Here is a 17,365-nt window from a genome sequence, read left to right on the forward strand (position 1 = left end):
CACAAGTGACATCAGCTCCTGCATGGGTGACACCAGGCTGTGACTGTGTTCACAGGGGTCTTAGGATGAGGGAAGAGACGAGGATCTGACTCCATGTTTCAGAAGGCTTGATTTATTATTTTATGATATATATAATATTAAAACTATACTAAAAGCATAGAAGACAGGATTTCATCAGAAGGCTGGCTAAGAATAGAAAAAGAAGGAATGATAACAAAGGCTTGTGGCTCAAGGTCTCTGTCCGAGGCAGCTCACTGTGATTGGCCATTAATTAGAAACAACCACATGAGACCAGTCACAGATCCACCTGTTGCATTCCACAGCAGCAGATAATCAATGTTTACATTTTGTTCCTGAGGCCTCTCAGCTTCTCAGGAGGAAAAATCCTAAGGAAAGGATTTTTCATAAGAGATGTCTGTGACACCAGGCCCTGTGGCCCCTGACACCTCCCTCCCCACAGGATGGAAAGCGATGATGAGAGTGACTCCCCCGACAGCATCGTCCCTGCTTCATCCCCTGAGAGTGTCCTGGGCGAGGAGTTGCTCCGCTTCCCCCTTCTCAGCGAGGCCAAGCCAGAGCTGGAGGAGCGTGTGCTGTCCCCCATCATCCCCATCATCCCCCGGGCCAGCATCCCAGGTGGGATGGGCTGCAGGGGTGTGTGGATCAGGGCAGGAGTGGTCTGTGGTCCATAGGGATGGGCAGGAGGGAGTTTGTGGGATGTGCAGCACAAGGAGGGGGTTTGGAGCATGTGTGTCGGGTAAGAAGGGATATGGATGGGGCAGGATGGAGTTCCTCGTCTAGGAGGGGATAAAGGGAGCCAGGGGAAGGGCCTTTGGGAAGTGTGGGATGTGCAGCACAAGGAGGGGGTTTGGAGCATGTGTGTCAGGTAAGAAGGGATATGGATGGGGCAGGATGGAGTTCCTCGTCTAGGAGGGGATAAAGGGAGCCAGGGGAAGGGCCTTTGGGAAGTGTGGGATGTGAGGGAAAGGGATTTGCAGAGTGGTGGATTCCCTGCAGGGATCTGGGGCAGCTGGGTGGGCTCGTGGGTGGCTGTTGGTCTGCACGGTTCTGACCCTGGCTCTGCTCCCCACGGCTCTGACCCCCGTCTCCCCACACCAGTGTTCCCCGACACAAAACCCTATGAGGTCGCAGAGCCCTTTGGGGCTCCTCCAGGGAAGGTGGGGGCAGCAGGCCCTGGAGCCCCGTGGGAGAAGGGCAAGGGCAGCGAGGTGTCTGTCATGCTGACGGTGTCTGCAGCAGCTGCCAAGGTGAGTGAGGGGATTGGGAGACTCAAGATCTTTGGGGTCTCAGCAGTGACCCAACACAGTGACACCTGTGTCACCCTGGACCCATCCTGCCTTCCTCTCACCTAGAACCTCAATGGGGTGATGGTGGCCATGGCTGAGCTGCTGAGCATGAAGATCCCCAGCTCCTACGAGGTGCTGTTCCCCGACGGCCCTGTGCGAGCAGCTGTGGTTGAGGCCAAGAAGGTGGACACTGATATGGCTGGTGAGTGTTCCCCTTGTCCCCCCCATGGCCCCCCATGTCCCCGGGCTGGGACCCCCATGACGGGTGGTCCATCCCTCTCCCAGGAATGCTCGGAGGGAAGGAGAAGGCTCTGGCTGGGAAGGTGCCGGACAGCAGCTCGGAGTGGCTGAAGCAGTTTGATGCAGTGCTGCCAGGGTACAGCCTCAAGGGCGAGCTGGACCTCCTGACGCTGCTCAGACAGGTCAGTGCTGTGCAGGGGTCCCCACAGGGCTGGGAGATGTGGAGGGGGGTTTTGGGGTACCCATGGGGCTGTGGGGGTGAGCAGGGATTCTCTGGTAGAGGTGCATGGTGGTCCCTATAGGTCACCTCATGAGTGCAGGGAGCTTCTTGAGGGCTGGGTGGCCATGGGCTGTTGCTGGGTCTGCCAGGAAGGAGTCCAGGAGGTCCTTGCAGGGTTGGGGGCATGTGGGATGCTGATGCCCCTGTGGGGCCAAAGACCCCTCCCTACAATATTCAGGGAGGTTGGGGGTCTCCATCCCTGCAATGTCCAGGGAGGTTGGGCATCTCCATCCCTGCAACTCTGACCTGTGCCCCCCTCCCCACACCACAGGAGAGCCCTGCTCCTGAGAAGACCCTTCACCACTGCTACGTCAACAACGTCTCCAACCTGGATGTGCGGCAGCTCTCTGTCCTGCCCCAGGAACCCTCGCCCCCGCTGTCCCCCTCCGTCCCCTCCCCATCCAGCCCCGCCGAGCCCACCAGGGTCCCCGACCCCGAGGCGTCCCACGAGGCAGCCCCAGCCCCGTTGTCACCACTGCCACCGGCCCCCTCGCCAGCCCCCCAGGAGGAAGGGGCCACGGCTGCCCACTCCCCTCCCCGTTTCAAGCCGCGCTCGCGGCCTCTGGAGGACGGGGACGAGGCGAGGCCGCGGCTGAAGAAGTGGAAGGGGGTGCGCTGGAAACGGCTGCGCTTCCTCGTCACCATCCAGAAAGGGGGAGCCAAGCGTGACGGGGACAAGGAGATCGCCGAGTTCATCAACAAGCTGGGAACCACGCTGCGCCCCGAGAAGGTGCCGCAGGACATGCGCAAGTGCTGCTTCTGTCACGAGGAGGGCGACGGGGCCACCGACGGGCCGGCCCGCCTGCTCAACCTTGACCTCGACCTCTGGGTCCACCTGAACTGCGCCCTGTGGTCCACGGAGGTGTACGAGACTCAGGGAGGGGCCCTGATCAATGTGGAGGTGGCTCTGCACCGTGGGCTGCTCACCAAGTGCTCCCTGTGCCAGAAAACCGGCGCCACCAACAGCTGCAACCGCATCCGCTGCCCCAGCGTGTACCACTTCGCCTGCGCCATCCGCGCCAAGTGCATGTTCTTCAAGGACAAGACCATGCTGTGTCCCCTGCACAAGCTGAAGGGGCCCTGCGAGCAGGAGCTCAGCAGCTTCACCGTCTTCCGCCGCGTCTACATCGAGCGGGACGAGGTGAAGCAGATTGCCAGCATCATCCAGCGCGGGGAGCGGCTCCACATGTTCCGCGTGGGCGGCTTGGTCTTCCACGCCATCGGGCAGCTGCTGCCCCACCAGATGGCCGATTTCCACAGCGTCACGGCGCTCTACCCCGTGGGCTACGAGGCCACGCGCATCTACTGGAGCCTGCGGACCAACAACCGCCGCTGCTGCTACCGCTGCACCATCTGCGAGAACAACGGGCGCCCTGAGTTTGTTGTGCAGGTCATCGAGCAGGGCCTGGAGGACCTTGTCTTCTCTGACTCCTCGCCACAAGGTAAGGAGTTGGGATATGCCAGCGTCCAACCTTTGTGCCAGTGGCTGAGCCACACCAGAGGGTGGGGGCGGTGGAAAATGGCTTGAGGTCCCCATATTCAACCCGTGGCACTCAGTGCTCTGCTCTGGTGATGAGGTGGTGATTGGTCACTTGGACTCGATCAGCTTGGAGGTCTTTTCCAGCCTCATTCATTCTGTGGTTCTCCCTTCCCTGAGTGCTCTGCCCTGGTGGTGATTGGTCACTTGGACTCGATCAGCTTGGAGGTCTTTTCCAGCCTCATTCATTCTGTGGTTCTCCCTTCCCTTGGCAGCTGTCTGGAACAGGATCATCGAGCCAGTGGCGATGATGAGGAAGGAGGCCGACATGCTGCGACTCTTCCCCGAGTATCTGAAGGGTGAGGAGCTCTTCGGCCTCACGGTGCACGCGGTGCTGCGCATCGCCGAGTCGGTAGGTCCCGGGGTGGGCATGGAGCTCTCTCCTCCACACTGGGGGTCCACCCTGCTGGGGAAAGGCCCAGCGGCTCTTCTGCTGCTGCCTCTTGACCCCTTCTCCATGTCCCCCTCTGCAGCTGCCGGGCGTGGAGAGCTGCCAGAATTATCTGTTCCGCTACGGGCGCCATCCTCTGATGGAGCTGCCCTTGATGATCAATCCCACCGGCTGTGCCCGCTCCGAGCCCAAGATCCTCACCCACTACAAGCGGTAAGCGAGGCTGGGATCCACCAGGAGAGCTGGGATCCACCAGGAGAGCTGGGATCCCTGAGGATCTCTCATCTCTAACCCTTCTTATCCGCCTCCCCTGAAAGGCCCCACACCCTGAACAGCACAAGCATGTCCAAGGCCTACCAGAGCACGTTCACGGGTGAGACCAACACGCCCTACAGCAAACAGTTTGTGCACTCCAAGTCCTCCCAGTACCGGCGCCTGAAGACGGAGTGGAAGAACAACGTGTACCTGGCGCGGTCCCGCATCCAGGGGCTGGGGCTCTACGCGGCCAAGGACATCGAGAAGCACACGATGGTCATCGAGTACATCGGCACCATCATCCGCAACGAGGTGGCCAACAGGCGGGAGAAGATCTATGAGGAGCAGGTGGGGCTCTGCTGGGGTGCTGGGGGCTTGTGTGGGGGCTCGGGCGAGATGTGGAGGGACTTGGGTGGGACGTTGGTGGAGCATGGAGGGACTTTGAGGACATGGGAGGAGTTAGATGGGATGTTGGGGGCTTGGGTGGAACATGGAGGGACTCTGAGAAGGACATGGGAGGAGTCAGATGGGATGTGAGAGGGCTTGAGGGGGACATTGTGGGCTCTGGTGGAACATGGAGAAGGACATGGGGGGAGTCAGATGGGATGCCGGGGGTTCGGGTGGGATGAGAGTGGACTTGGGTGGGATGTTGTAGGCTCCGGTGGGAACATGGAAGGACTTTGAGAAGGAAATGGAAGGAGTTAGATGGATTGTTGGGGGGCTCAGGTGGAACATGGAGGGACTCTGAGAAGGACGTGGGAAGAATCAGGGATGTTGGGGGCTCAGGTGGGATGAGAGTGGACTTTATGGGACATTGTAGGCTCTGATGCAGCATGGAGAAGGACATGGTGGAAGTCAGATGGGTTGTTGGGGGCTCAGGGGAAATGAGAGTGAATTTGAGTGGGATGTTGAAGGTTCTGGCAGGACACATGGGGACTCAGGACGTGGAGAGACTTGAGAGGGATATCAAGGGTTCTGGTAGGGTCTCAGATGGGATTTTGGGAGCTCTGGTAGGACATGGAGCGACTCAGGTGGGATGTGGAGGGACTCATATGGGATTTGAGGGTCTCCAGTAGGACCTGGGGTGGTGGATGTCAACTCAGGTGGGATGTGGGGACCTCAGTGCACCCCTGAACCCCCTCTTCTCTCCACGGCAGAACCGCGGCATTTACATGTTCCGCATCAACAACGAGCACGTCATTGACGCCACGCTGACGGGGGGCCCGGCCAGGTGAGCACGGGGGGGGCCTTGGGGGGGTGGCACACCCCCAGAGGGAGCCACGGCGTCCGTCTGTCCTGCCCCTGGGTTGGTGCTGACCCCTGCTCGTCCCCCAGGTACATCAACCACTCGTGTGCCCCGAACTGCGTGGCCGAAGTCGTGACCTTCGACAAGGAGGACAAGATCATCATCATCTCCAGCCGGCGCATCCCCAAGGGGGAGGAGGTCAGTGAGGGACTGAGGGGGTGCTCAGGGGGTCCTGGGGGACTGTGACCATGTTCACAGGGGTTCTTGGATGAGGGAAGAGACGAGGATCTGACTCCGTGTTTCAGAAGGCTTGATTTATTATTTTATCATATATATTACATTACATTGTATATTACGTTACATCATATATATTACATTATATTATATATTACATTACATTACATATTACATATATTACATTACAGATATCATATATATTACATACGAGTGGGCATTATCATATATATTACATTACATTATTATTTTATCATATATATTACATTATTACATATTACATTACATTTATCATATATATTACATGTATATTACATATTGCATTTTATCATATATATTACATTATCATATATATTACATTATATCATCTATATTACATTACATTTATTATTTTATCATATATATTACATTACATTACATTCTTATATTACATTATAAGAATAGAAAAAAAGGTTCTCATCAGAAGGCTGGCTAAGAGTAGAATAGCAAAGAATGATAACAAAGGTTTGTGGCTCAGCTCTCTGTCCGAGCCAGCTGGGCTGTGATTGGTCATTAATCACAAACATCCAACATGTGCCAATCACAGATGCACCTGTTGCATTCCACAGCAGCAGATAATCATTGTTTACATTTTGTTCCTGAGGCCTCTCAGCTTCTCAGGAGGAAAAATCTTAATAGAAAAGGATTTTTCATAAAAGATGTCTGCGACAGGGGACCCAGGGAGGGGGGGCTGGAGGTGGCAGGGCTGAGCTCTGTGCTTTGAGTGACTCCCCCACTCCCTCCCAGCTCACCTACGACTACCAGTTCGACTTCGAGGACGATCAGCACAAGATCCCCTGCCACTGTGGAGCTTGGAATTGCAGGAAGTGGATGAACTAACTGGGAAAAAAAGGGGGCTGGGGGCTGCCACCCCCGCCTCAGAGACCTCGCCGAGCGCCCCCAGGGCTGCAGGAGGTGCCAGGGGCGGCCGGGCACGGAGGGAGAGCAGCGGCTGCAGCGCTGCCGGCCCTGCCCGAGCGGGACGGACGGACAGACAGATGAACTGGCAACTCAGGGTTTTCTTTGCTTCGTCCTGCGAGGAGAAAAAAAAAGGAGTGGGGGGGGCTCAGAAACGCCCCCTTCACCACCCCCTGCCTGCCTCCCTCGTGGGAGAGAGCCACGGCGGGGGGAGCAGCGCCAGGCCCAGCGTGGCTGGAGCGATTGTGCGGAGCCGGTCTGGATATAACGATTATTTTATTTTATTTTATTTTATTTTTTGGTTGGTTTTTTTTTTTTGTCCTTTTTTTTTTTTTTTTTTTTTTTTTTTTAAAAACTAATAATATTTGCTCGCTAATTACCAAGGTAACACAGACTCCTTGAGCTCGACAATCCGGGCTCTGCCCTGCCCGGCGTGGTGGCGGCCAGAGCTCGCTCTCGGTTCCTTTTTGATTTCTTTTTTTTGTTTTGTTTTGTTTTGTTTGTGCGTGTGGACGAGAACCCCGGAGCGGCGGCGGGATGCAGCCAAGACCCCGACAGACACAAGGAGCTTCTGCACCCAAACCTACCTCATTTTAAGTGTTAGATTTGTTTCTTTTTATTTGTTGTTGTTTTTAAATGTGAGCCCCCCTCCATCCCAACCTGCCTCCCAAAGTGGGGGGGTCTTTCCCTCTCCCTCAGAGGATGTGGCTTCCCCGTGTCCCCCTCCTCCAGGACACCTTGAAGGGGGGACACGGGGACACCCCCTCCTTGTCCCCCACCCCTCTCAGGAGGTCCCAGCCGTGTGACGTGCCAAGGTGTGAGGTGGGGATGGGGAGAGGGCGAGGGGGGGTCAAACCCATCCCCCAGCTCTGGTGGGGGGCTGGAGGGGCTGGTGGGGACCCCTCCTTCCCCACACGTGGCTGGAGGGGCTGGATGGAGCCCCCCCCCGCTCACCCTTGGCCCTCCCAGCTGGGGCTGCACTGGGGGGGGGAAGGTTATTTATCTATTTATACCTTATATTGTATATACTAGACGGGGCTGGGGGGGGGCTCTTTGTGCTCTGCTGGGCTGAGATTTGGGGTGCAGGGGCAAAAAGAAAAAAAAGAAAAAAAAAAAAAAGGCGTGGGGGGGGTTTTTTTAAACCCGATCTCCGAGGTGTGAGGGTGGGGATGGGGGGGGGGGGGGTCTCTCTCTGGAACCTCCTGCCAGGCAGGGGCGGCCTCGGAGAGCGAAGCAGCGAGTGGGCATTAACACCCCCGACCCCCCCACCCCACCCCACCCCACCCCGGGGGTCCCTGCCCGCCCCCTCCCCACTCCCGGGGGGCGCCGGGATCTCTTAACGCACAAACACGGCGCGGGGAAGGAGGGGAGGGAGGGACCCTCCTGCTCCTCCTGGCAATGAGGAGGGGGTCGGGTCTGATATGGGGGTGGTGCCCCCCGCCTCTCCCCCGCCCCGGTGCAGTGAGGGGGCCAGGGCCCGATCTTGAAAAGCTGCTTCCGCAAACTCGTCAAAGCTGCAAAAAAAAAAAAAAAAAAAAAAAAAAAAAAAAAAACCACAAAAAAAAAAAACCTTAAAAAAAAATCCGAAACGAAAAAAAAAAAAGTTTAAGGTAAAAATCTTTAAAAAAAAGAAAATTTTAAAAAAGTAAAAAAAAAAAAAAACCAAACAGAGGAAAAGCGCGAGTGGGGGGGGATGAGAAAGTTTTAACAGAAAATATACGAGAAATTTAACTTTCAGAGCTGTACATAGGCCGGGGCGTGTAGAAATCCCGTTTTTACCAATACCGGAACCACTGGATGTTATTTTAAATAAAGCGCGTGAGAAGCCGAGGCCGCCTGATCCCTCCGGGGGGTGCTGGGGGGGGTCTGGGAGGGGACAGTGGTGACAACGGGGTCAATCGAGGACAGCTCGGTCCTGCTCGGTCCTTGCTGTGTCCCCCCAGCCAAGGTGTCTGTCCCCAAAATCAGCGACCCTGCCCTGGGTCACCCAGAGCTGTCCCCACCCTTGGGGACCCTCGTGTGTGTCCCACCCCTCTCCTGTCCCAAGGACCCCATGTCCGTTTGTCCCGGGGACCCCATGTCCGTTTGTCCCGGGGACCCCATGTCCGTCTGTCCCACCTCCGTCCTGTCCCGGGACCCCATGTCCGTGTGTTCCCCCGGGCCATCCCCCGTGTGTCCCGCCGTGTCCCCGAACCCCCGGGGGTCCCCACGCGTGTGACCCGAACCCCCCCCCCCCCCAAACTATCCCCGTGACACGGCGGGAGGGGAAGGGCTCCCGGTGACCGGGGCAGGAGTGGTACCAGGAACCGAGTGGAACCGGGAGCGGGGATGGGGCCGGACTGGCTCCGGGAGCCAGGCAGAAGCAGGGCAGGAACCGGGACCGGGACCGGAGTGGTTCCGAGAACCGGGCAGAAACGGGGCAGGAACCGGGCAGAACCGGCACCGGGAGTGGTTCCGAGAACCGGGCGAAACCGGGAACCGAGCGGAACCAGGACCGGGAACGGGGCGTGAGTGGTTCCGAGAACCAGGTGGAAGCAGGGCAGCAACCGGGACCGGGAGCCGAGTGGAACTGAGACCGGGAACCGAACGGGACCGGGAACGGGGCGGGAGTGACCGGGCGGAAGCAGGGCAGGAACCGGGACCGAGAACGGGGCCGGAGTGGTTCCGGGAACCGGACGGAAACAGGGCATGAACCGTGACGAGAACCGGGCGGAAGCGGGACGGGGACCGGGCGGAAGCGGGACCGAGAACGGGCGGAAGCGGGACGGGGACCGGGCGGAAGCGGGGCACGAACCGGGCGGAAGCGGGGCACGAACCGTGACGGGAACCGGGGGGAAGCGGAGCCGGAAGCCGCGAGGAAGCGGGACCGGGGACCGGACGGAAGCGGGACCGGGGACCGGGCGAGCGCGGGGCCGGAGCCGGGCGGAAGCGGGGCAGCGGCGCCTCGGGACCGAGCGGGACCCATGGAGGTTGTGAGGGGGACAGCGGGGCTGGGGGGACACCGGGAGTCGGGCACCGGGACCGCGGCCACTCTGACCGACCCCGCCTGTCCCCAGGATCCCGGCCCCGAGCCTGACCCCGGCCCCGGCCCGGGCCCGGCCGCCGAGAGCCCGGCGGAGCTGGAAGGTGATACCGGGGGAGCTCCGGCACGGGAGGGGACGCGGTGATTTGGGTGTCCCGAGGGCTGCAGCGGCTGGGGGGTTCCGGTCCCGGACTCTGGGGGAGCCCAGAGCTGGGTGTCCAGGATTTGGGATGCTTCATGGCCGGGGATATCCTGAAGTTTGGGGTGTCCCGGAGCCCTGAGCTGGGTGTCCCAGAAGTGGGAGTGAAATGGGATTTGGGGCATTCAAGGGTTTGGGATGTCCCGGGATTTGGGGCATTCGAGGGTCTGGGATGTCCTGGGATAGGGGGTATCCCGGGTATTGGTGTGTCCCAGGATTTGGAGCATTCGAGGGTCTGGGGTGTCCCGGAATTTGGGGTGTCAAAGGATTTTGGGGTGTCTCGGGATTTGGGGTATCCCGGCTCTTGGTATGTCCCGGGACTTGAGGTGTCAGAGGATTTTGGGGTGTCCCGGGATTGGGGGTGCCACAGGATTGGGGGTGTCCCGGGATTGGGGATGTCCCGGGTTTTGGGGTTCTCCAGGTCTCGGGGTGCCCCCTGACGCTGCCACCCCAGGGGACACTCACCGCGGTGCCTACACCGCCTTCATGAAATCCCATCGCTGCTACGACCTGATCCCCACCAGCTCCAAACTGGTCGTCTTCGACACATCCCTGCAGGTGTGCCAGGGCCGGGGGGGCACTTTTGGGGTCGGGGGGGGGGCACTTTTGGGGCCGAGGAGGCACTTTTGGGGTCGGGGGGGGCACTTTTGGGGCCGGGGAGGCACTTTTGGGGCTCCCTGACCCCCGTGCCTGCAGGTGAAGAAGGCGTTCTTTGCGCTGGTCACTAACGGTGTCCGGGCAGCCCCGCTCTGGGACAGCAAAAAGCAAAGTTTTGTAGGTGAGCAAAGGGGTCTGGGGGTCTCTGGGGGCTGAGGGGGGCTGGCAGGACCCTCCTCACCCTGCCTGCCCCCCAGGAATGCTGACCATCACTGACTTCATCAACATCCTGCACCGCTACTACAAATCCCCCATGGTGAGGGCTGGGGTCTGCTGGGGGGCTCAGGTCGGGCTCTGCCTGCCCCACCTGACCCTGGGTGGCTGATCTGGGTTTCTCCTCCTCCTCCTCCTCACAGGTGCAGATCTATGAGCTGGAGGAACATAAAATAGAGACGTGGAGAGGTGAGGGGGGGTCACTGCTGGCCTTCCTGGCATGTCCCACCCCCCCATCCCCTCACCCACCCCTCTCCCCACAGAGGTTTATCTGCAGGACTCCTTCAAGCCACTGGTGTGCATTTCCCCCAATGCCAGGTACCCCGGGGGGCAGGGAGAGGGGCACAGCCGGTGGTGGCACTGCCAGGAACACCCCAAATCCCCCCTCCCTTGCCCCCCACAGCCTGTTTGACGCCGTCTCCTCCCTGATCCGGAACAAGATCCATCGCCTGCCCGTCATCGACCCCGACTCGGGCAACACGCTCTACATCCTCACCCACAAACGCATCCTCAAGTTCCTCAAGCTCTTTGTAAGTCTCTGCCCCTTGGTGATGGTGGGGGCCAGATCAGGACCCTCAGTTTGGGCTGTGCCAGGGCCACACTGGGACCCCCAGCCTGGGCTGTGCCAGGCCCAGGTGCTACCTTGGGACTCCCAGTCCAGGTGGTACCAAGTGCCAGCCCAGGCTGTGCCAGGCCCAGGTGCTACCCTGGGACTCCCAGTCCAGGTGGTACCAAGTGCCAGCCCAGGCTGTGCCAGGCCCAGGTGCTACCCTGGGACCCCCAGTCCAGGTGGTACCAAGTGCCAACCCAGGCTGTGCCAGGCCCAGGTGCTACCCTGGGACTCCCAGTCCAGGTGGTACCAAGTGCCAACCCAGGCTGTGCCAGGCCCAGGTGCTACCCTGGGACCCCCAGTCCAGGTGGTACCAAGTGCCAGCCCAGGCTGTGCCAGCTCCCTGTGCCAGGGCCTGCCCTGAGACCCCCATCTCAGGCTGTGCCATATCTGCCCCAGAACCCTTGGCTGCTCCAGGGATCACTCTGAAACCCCCAGCCTGGGCTGTGCCCGGTCCCTGCACACCAGGTACCACCAGCTCTGGGTGGGCACAGCTCTGGGTACCTCACCACACCCTGCAGTGCCAGAGGACCCCCAGGACTCTGCATGGACCCTCCCCACCACCCCTACCTGGGGGTCCCACAAACCCCCCTTGCTCTGCACCCCAACTCTCTGTGCTTCCCCCGCCAGGCCTGGGCTCAGCCCTGTGCCCTCACTGTCCCCTCAGATCTCAGAGGTGCCCAAGCCTGAGTTCATGGCACGGACATTGGAGGAGCTGCAGATTGGCACCTACAGGAACATCGCCGTGGTTGGCACCAGCACCCCCATCTACGTTGCCCTGGGCATCTTCGTGCAGCACCGCGTCTCTGCCCTGCCCGTGGTGGATGACTCGGGTAAGGGTGTCCTGTCCTCCCTCTGGATGTCCCCAGGTGACCTCCTCGGGGGCTGTGTCCCCTCCTGAGCACCTTGAGCTTGGCTGAGCTGCTCCTCTTCCTCCCCAGGGCGTGTGGTGGACATCTACTCCAAATTCGATGTTATTGTGAGTTCTGATGGGGGAAAATCCTGGGTTGGGGGGGAAATCTTGGGTTGGGGGGGAAATCCTGGGCTGAGGGGAAATCCAGGGCTGAGGGGGAAAATCCTGGGATGGGGGAAATCCTGGAATGGGAGAAAATCCTGGGCTAGGGGGAAAATCCTGGAATGGGGGAAAATCCTGGAATGGGGGGAAATCCTGGAATGGGGGAAAATCCTGGAATGGGGGGAAATCCTGGGCTGGGGGGAATATCCTGGCCTGGGGGGACACTGTGGGGTGGTGGGGGTCTCCTAATGTGTCCCCAACGTTTGTCCCTGCCCCAGAACCTGGCAGCTGAGAAAACCTACAACAACCTGGACGTGACGGTGACGCGGGCGCTGCAGCACCGCTCCCACTACTTCGAGGGGGTTCTCAAGTGTTACAAGCACGAAACGCTGGAAACCATCATCAACCGCCTGGTGGAGGCTGAGGTAACAGTCCCGGTGTGCTGGGGGGGGTCTCTGGGGGGAGACCAAGGTCCCTGCACCCCCTCAGCCCCTCCCTGTGTCCCCCCTTCCCCAGGTCCACCGGCTGGTGGTGGTGGACGAGAGCGATGTGGTTAAAGGGATCGTCTCCCTCTCGGACATCCTGCAAGCCCTGGTCCTCCCCCAGGGCCCCTGAGGCAGTTTTGGGGTGGGAGGGGGGGGTTCAGCCCTCCCAACCCCCCCCATTCTCTTCTCCTGTATCACTGTGCCCCCCCCACCCCGGGCTGGTGGGGACACCCGGGGGATGCCCCCACTCACCAGCAGCATCCAGCAATAACCCCCAGCCCTGGGGCAGCCCCTGCTGCCTTTCCCTGGGTGGGGGGAGCCCACAGCCCCCCCCCCATGCCCTGCCCTGCACCCCAAAGCCGTGTGGGGTGATGGGGGCAGCCCTTGGTCCCCCTGGGGGTCACCCTTAGCCATGCCAGGGCTGTTCCTGTGTGGCCTCTCGTCCCTGTCACCCTGCACCCTCTCCCTGGGTTTGGTGAAGCCCACCCGGCCCAGGGACCCCCCCACGCCCCCCGGGGGTCTCCCCCCAGGGTCCCCCACACCCGCCACCGCTTCGTGTGTGAAGAGAAACCACGAATAAACACAGACCTGGCACCACCCCTGGCTCCGTGCAGGGCATGGGGGGCATCGGCCAGGGCATCACGGGGAGTGTGTGGGGAGGGGATGTGGGAAAGGGGAATCTGCTGAGCTCGCCCAGACCCTAAATCCCTGTTTGTTACGCCTGTGGCTTTTCTAAAAGGCCAGGATTGGGGATGGGACAGAGATGGGGACCTGACAGGACATGGGGACCCTCTGGTGGGCACCACGGTGACTGGGGGGGGGGAGTCGGGCAGGGGCTGGGGGAGGTTGAGCGGGAGCAGCTGGATGTTGGGGTGCCCTGGGGGGCTGGCAGGGGTCGCGGGCAGCCGGGACACCGGAGTTTGCAGCCGGTGTCCGCAGGGGAGGTGCGAGGCCCGGCCGTGCTGAGCGAGGCACATTCCTGGCGGGGAGGGGACGGCCGGCCCGGGGACCGTGTCCGTGCCAGTGCCGGGCTCCGGCAGAGGCTGCGGAGCGAGGTGAGCGCCGGGCAGGTACCGGGGGGCCCGGGGGACTCGGGAGGGGGGCCGTGCCGGTTGCCATGCCGCCGCCGGAGGGTTGCTAAGCTCCGCTCGGAGCCCGCGTGGGCTGCAGCGCTCGGTGCCAAACCCGCCATCGCCTGCTTGTCGCAGGGGGGGAAGGGATCCCGCGGGGCGGGAGGGTTCTGGGGGGGGACACACAAACACACACACGCGACACACGACACCCCTGGGACGGCCGGTGGGGTCCCCGCGCTGCGCCGGTCCCCCGGGGGTCAGCGTGGCCCGAGGTGGCACCGGGCGGGACACGGGGGCACCGGGGGCACACGTGCGGCAGGTGGGTGCGTGTGGGCGGGTCGGTGGCTCCTCCGAGGTTCCGCTGAGCCCCCCCCCGCCATCGTGGGGACCCCCCTGTCGGCCGGGGCCATGCTGGGGGGTCCGGAGCGGGGTGGTGCGGGGCGCCTGCGGATCTGCGAGCGGACCAAGCTGGTGCTGGTGGAGATCGACACGGTGGCGTGTTGCAGCCCGGGTGGTGCCGGCATGGCTGCGGGCTGCTGGCCCGAGCCGCCCTGGACCTACCGCCGCATCGCCGGGGAGTACGCGTGAGTGGGGACCGCAAGGTGGGGGGGGGGGGGGGGTCCGTCCTGCTCCCCTCCCCTGCTCCCCTGCCCTGCTCCCCTCACTCCCCTCTCTGTCTTGCAGGTACCTGGAGAAACGCTTTGTGGCCGAGCTGGCCCCCCCCTGGCCCCCAGTGCCCTCCAACCCCCCTTGTCGCCTGCAGGACTTCACCACCCGGCCCCGGGTACCCCCCACCCCCTGCCCTCCATCACAGCTTGAGGGGCCGGGGGGCAGCAGCGGACCCTGGGGGGGTCACCCTGTGCCCACACCTCGGCCCCCGGTGTCGGGGGACAAGCCGGGCCCCCCCACCTACGAGGTGCACATGCAGCGGGTGCAGGCGGCCCACGCCCGCCGTGGGGGACCCCCCCCTTACATCGCACCCCCCGCCTATGACGGTCCCCACCGCACCCTCCAGCTCCGCCCGCCGAGGGGACCCCGCAGCCCCCCGCCGGCTCCTCGGGCCCGGGGGGCTGTGCCGGCCGCCTGGAGCCACACGCTGCCCCGGGCGGCCACCGAGGCCAAGCACCGGTGGCCCCGTGCGACGCTGCCGTCCCCAGGCGGGCCTGGCAGCCCCCGGCACTGCCAGACACTGCCACGGGCAGCAGCCGGCCGGGAGCGGGGGGGGGCACCGGGGCGCGGGAGGGGGCAGCGGGGAACGGGCGGACACGTCCTCATTGATGCCACCCGTGTGGTGGTCCGGGCTCAGTACGTGCCACCCCCGCAGCGCCAGCAGGTCCGCTATGCCAGGGCACCATCACCCCTGGCGGCTGGCACCCCTCCTCGCAGCCCTTCCGTGCCCGCCGGGCTCGGCAGCCCTTGTGCAGCGCCCTCGCCCCCCCGGGAGCCCTCCGGCAGCCCCCGCAGCCCGTGGCAGAGCCCGGGGGGCGGCAGGGGTGCCCGGGGGCGGCCCCCGCCGCGGCGGCCGGTGCTGTACGCGCAGGCATTGCGGGAAGCCGTGTCCCGCATCCGCCGGCACACGGCGCCCGACTCGGACTCGGATGCCGAGAGCAGCGTGGGGGGCTCCCGGCAGCGGCTCTGCCGAGACCCCCGCGCCTACAGCAGCAGCAGCAGCAGCCTGGAGAGCGCCGGAGCCCCCCCGGGCCCCGCCAGCCCCACCCCGGCCTGAGAGGCGGGGCTTGACGGGGTGTGGCACTTGTGGGGCGGGGCTTGACTGGGTGTGGTTCTCAGGGGCGGGGGGTGGAGCTCGGGGCTGGAGTTCCCATGGGCCGACCCCAATAAAAGCTCCGGGATCCCCTGCGCTGCCTCCGTCCCTGTTTGTGTGAGGCTGGGGAGGGGGCGTCCCCAGCAAGGACACACAGGTGTCCGGGCACTCCCCCGCGACATTCCCGGTGTCCCGACCCCCCCGTTATGGTGCCGGGGTCAGCCGGAGGTCCCGGGTGTCCCGGCGGCCACCACAGTGCGTCACAACACGGGCAGGACGTGCCAGCTCCCCCCGTATCCCCCATAATGAGTGGGTGAGCACAGCAGGGCTGGCCCTGGGCCACCAGCCCCACGTCACGGCCGGAGGGGGGGGGACCCCCAGTGAGTCACTGTCCCCCCCAAACAGCCGCCACCTCTTAGTCACGCTGCGGGGAGGGGCGGGGAGCGAGGGGGGAGGATCCCCGCGGCCCCAGGAAACCGCACACAAATATCGTGTCCAATTTGCGCGTTATTTAAAACCGGCTCCTCCCCCGCCCCCCCGGCGCGACCCTGTCATTATCCCGGTGACACCGGCGCGGAGGTCACGGCACGGGGCAGCTGCCGCAGCGAGGCCACCCGGTAGGCTGGGGGGGCACCCCCAAGGCCACGTCACCCCCCCCCCCCCATGTGTCCCCTGTCCTGGTGCGTGGCCAGGGTGGCATCCAAGTCCCACACCTGGCTCTGGCCCGAGCCACAAGGGCACAGGTGCGGCCCTGCACCCGGTATGGTGGCACCTGGCACGGCTTGGCACGGCCTGGCACGGCACAGGATGGTTGGCAAGGTGTGGTACGAGCCACGGATGGTCACGGCACGATGCAGCCTGGCACTGCCTGGCACAGTTTGGAACATGGCTTGGTCTGACCCAGCTTGGTATAGCCTGGCACAGCTTGGCACAGCAGCCTGGCATGGCTTGGCAAAGCCCAGAAGAGCCAAGCACGACTCAGCAGCCTTGGCACGGCTTTGCATGGCCAGGAACAGCTCGGAACAGCTCAGGGCAGCCTGGCAGAGCCTGGCACGGCATAGGATGGTTGGCAAGGTGCGGTACGAGCCACGGATTGTCACGGCACGATGCAGCCTGGCACAGTTTGGAATGTGGCTTGGTATGACCCAGAACATCTTGGCACAGCTTGGTATAGCCTGGCACAGCTCGGCACAGGTCAGCTTGGCACAGCAGCCTGGCATGGCCCAGAAGAGCCAAGCACGACTCAGCAGCCTTGGCACGGCTTTGCATGGCAAGGAACAGCTCAGTGCAGCCTGGCAGAGCCTGGCACAGCCTGATGCCACCTGACACGGCTCAGCACAGCTCGGCACGGCTTGGCAAAGCCCAGAACGCTTGGCACAGCCTGTTTGGCACGGCTGATCACGGCTGGGCACAACTTGGCACACCTTAGCATAGCCTGGCATGGCTCAGTTTGGCACAGCATGGCATGGCCAGCACCAGAACAGCTCTTTGCGACTTGGCACGGCTTGGCACAGGCTGGTACAGCCTGGCACGGCTCAGCACAAACTAACCCGGCTTGGCACAGGCTGGTACAGCCTGGCACGGCTCAGCACAAACTAACACGGCTTGGCACAGGCTGGTACAGCCTGGCACGGCTCAGCACAAACTAACACAGCTTGGCACAGCCTGGCATAACCTGGCACGGCTCAGCACAAACTAACACGGCTTGGCACAGCCTGGCATAACCTGGCACGGCTCAGCACAAACTAACACAGCTTGGCACAGCCTGGCATAACCTGGCACGGCTCAGCACAAACTAACCCGGCTTGGCACAGGCTGGTACAGCCTGGCACGGCTCAGCACAAACTAACACGGCTTGGCACAGCCTGGCATAACTTGGCAC

General features: G+C 62.4%; 3 protein-coding genes across 7 annotated transcripts in view; all 3 read left to right on the forward strand.

The window, feature by feature from the left end:
• KMT2D (lysine methyltransferase 2D) overlaps positions 1-6,784 on the forward strand; it is a 28,274-nt gene extending 21,490 nt beyond the window's left edge. Inside the window, exons 44-54 of the mRNA XM_066567568.1 lie at positions 461-636; positions 1,120-1,268; positions 1,374-1,509; positions 1,593-1,729; positions 2,099-3,269; positions 3,580-3,716; positions 3,838-3,968; positions 4,073-4,358; positions 5,168-5,241; positions 5,346-5,454; positions 6,277-6,784. Coding sequence (XP_066423665.1) covers positions 461-636; positions 1,120-1,268; positions 1,374-1,509; positions 1,593-1,729; positions 2,099-3,269; positions 3,580-3,716; positions 3,838-3,968; positions 4,073-4,358; positions 5,168-5,241; positions 5,346-5,454; positions 6,277-6,369 — 2,599 coding nt within the window. The 3' untranslated portion in view covers positions 6,370-6,784. The remainder of the gene's footprint in view (positions 1-460; positions 637-1,119; positions 1,269-1,373; positions 1,510-1,592; positions 1,730-2,098; positions 3,270-3,579; positions 3,717-3,837; positions 3,969-4,072; positions 4,359-5,167; positions 5,242-5,345; positions 5,455-6,276) is intronic.
• A 2,451-nt stretch (positions 6,785-9,235) lies between these two features.
• Positions 9,236-13,245, forward strand: PRKAG1 (protein kinase AMP-activated non-catalytic subunit gamma 1). 4 transcript variants are annotated; one of them, XM_066567829.1, is made up of 12 exons: positions 9,236-9,416; positions 9,504-9,573; positions 10,090-10,226; positions 10,365-10,446; positions 10,523-10,581; positions 10,682-10,727; positions 10,802-10,856; positions 10,942-11,068; positions 11,816-11,981; positions 12,090-12,127; positions 12,442-12,588; positions 12,680-13,245. In XM_066567829.1, the coding sequence occupies exons 1-12, from the start codon at positions 9,411-9,413 to the stop codon at positions 12,776-12,778; spliced, it is 1,032 nt and encodes a 343-aa protein (XP_066423926.1). In that variant the 5' UTR covers positions 9,236-9,410; the 3' UTR covers positions 12,779-13,245. The 4 variants fall into 4 exon arrangements, with proteins under 4 accessions (XP_066423926.1, XP_066423927.1, XP_066423925.1 ...); XM_066567830.1 differs by having other exon boundaries at positions 10,123-10,226; XM_066567828.1 differs by lacking the exon at positions 10,802-10,856 and having other exon boundaries at positions 10,857-11,068.
• A 646-nt stretch (positions 13,246-13,891) lies between these two features.
• DDN (dendrin) lies at positions 13,892-15,576 on the forward strand. 2 transcript variants are annotated; one of them, XM_066567822.1, is made up of 3 exons: positions 13,892-14,040; positions 14,228-14,305; positions 14,406-15,576. In XM_066567822.1, the coding sequence occupies exons 2-3, from the start codon at positions 14,244-14,246 to the stop codon at positions 15,445-15,447; spliced, it is 1,104 nt and encodes a 367-aa protein (XP_066423919.1). In that variant the 5' UTR covers positions 13,892-14,040; positions 14,228-14,243; the 3' UTR covers positions 15,448-15,576. The 2 variants fall into 2 exon arrangements, with proteins under 2 accessions (XP_066423919.1, XP_066423918.1); XM_066567821.1 differs by having other exon boundaries at positions 13,892-14,305.
• Positions 15,577-17,365: the final 1,789 nt, after the last annotated feature.

This window comes from Molothrus aeneus, chromosome 30, assembly GCF_037042795.1.
Source record: "Molothrus aeneus isolate 106 chromosome 30, BPBGC_Maene_1.0, whole genome shotgun sequence".
In the NCBI taxonomy this organism is placed as follows: Eukaryota; Metazoa; Chordata; class Aves; order Passeriformes; family Icteridae; genus Molothrus; species Molothrus aeneus.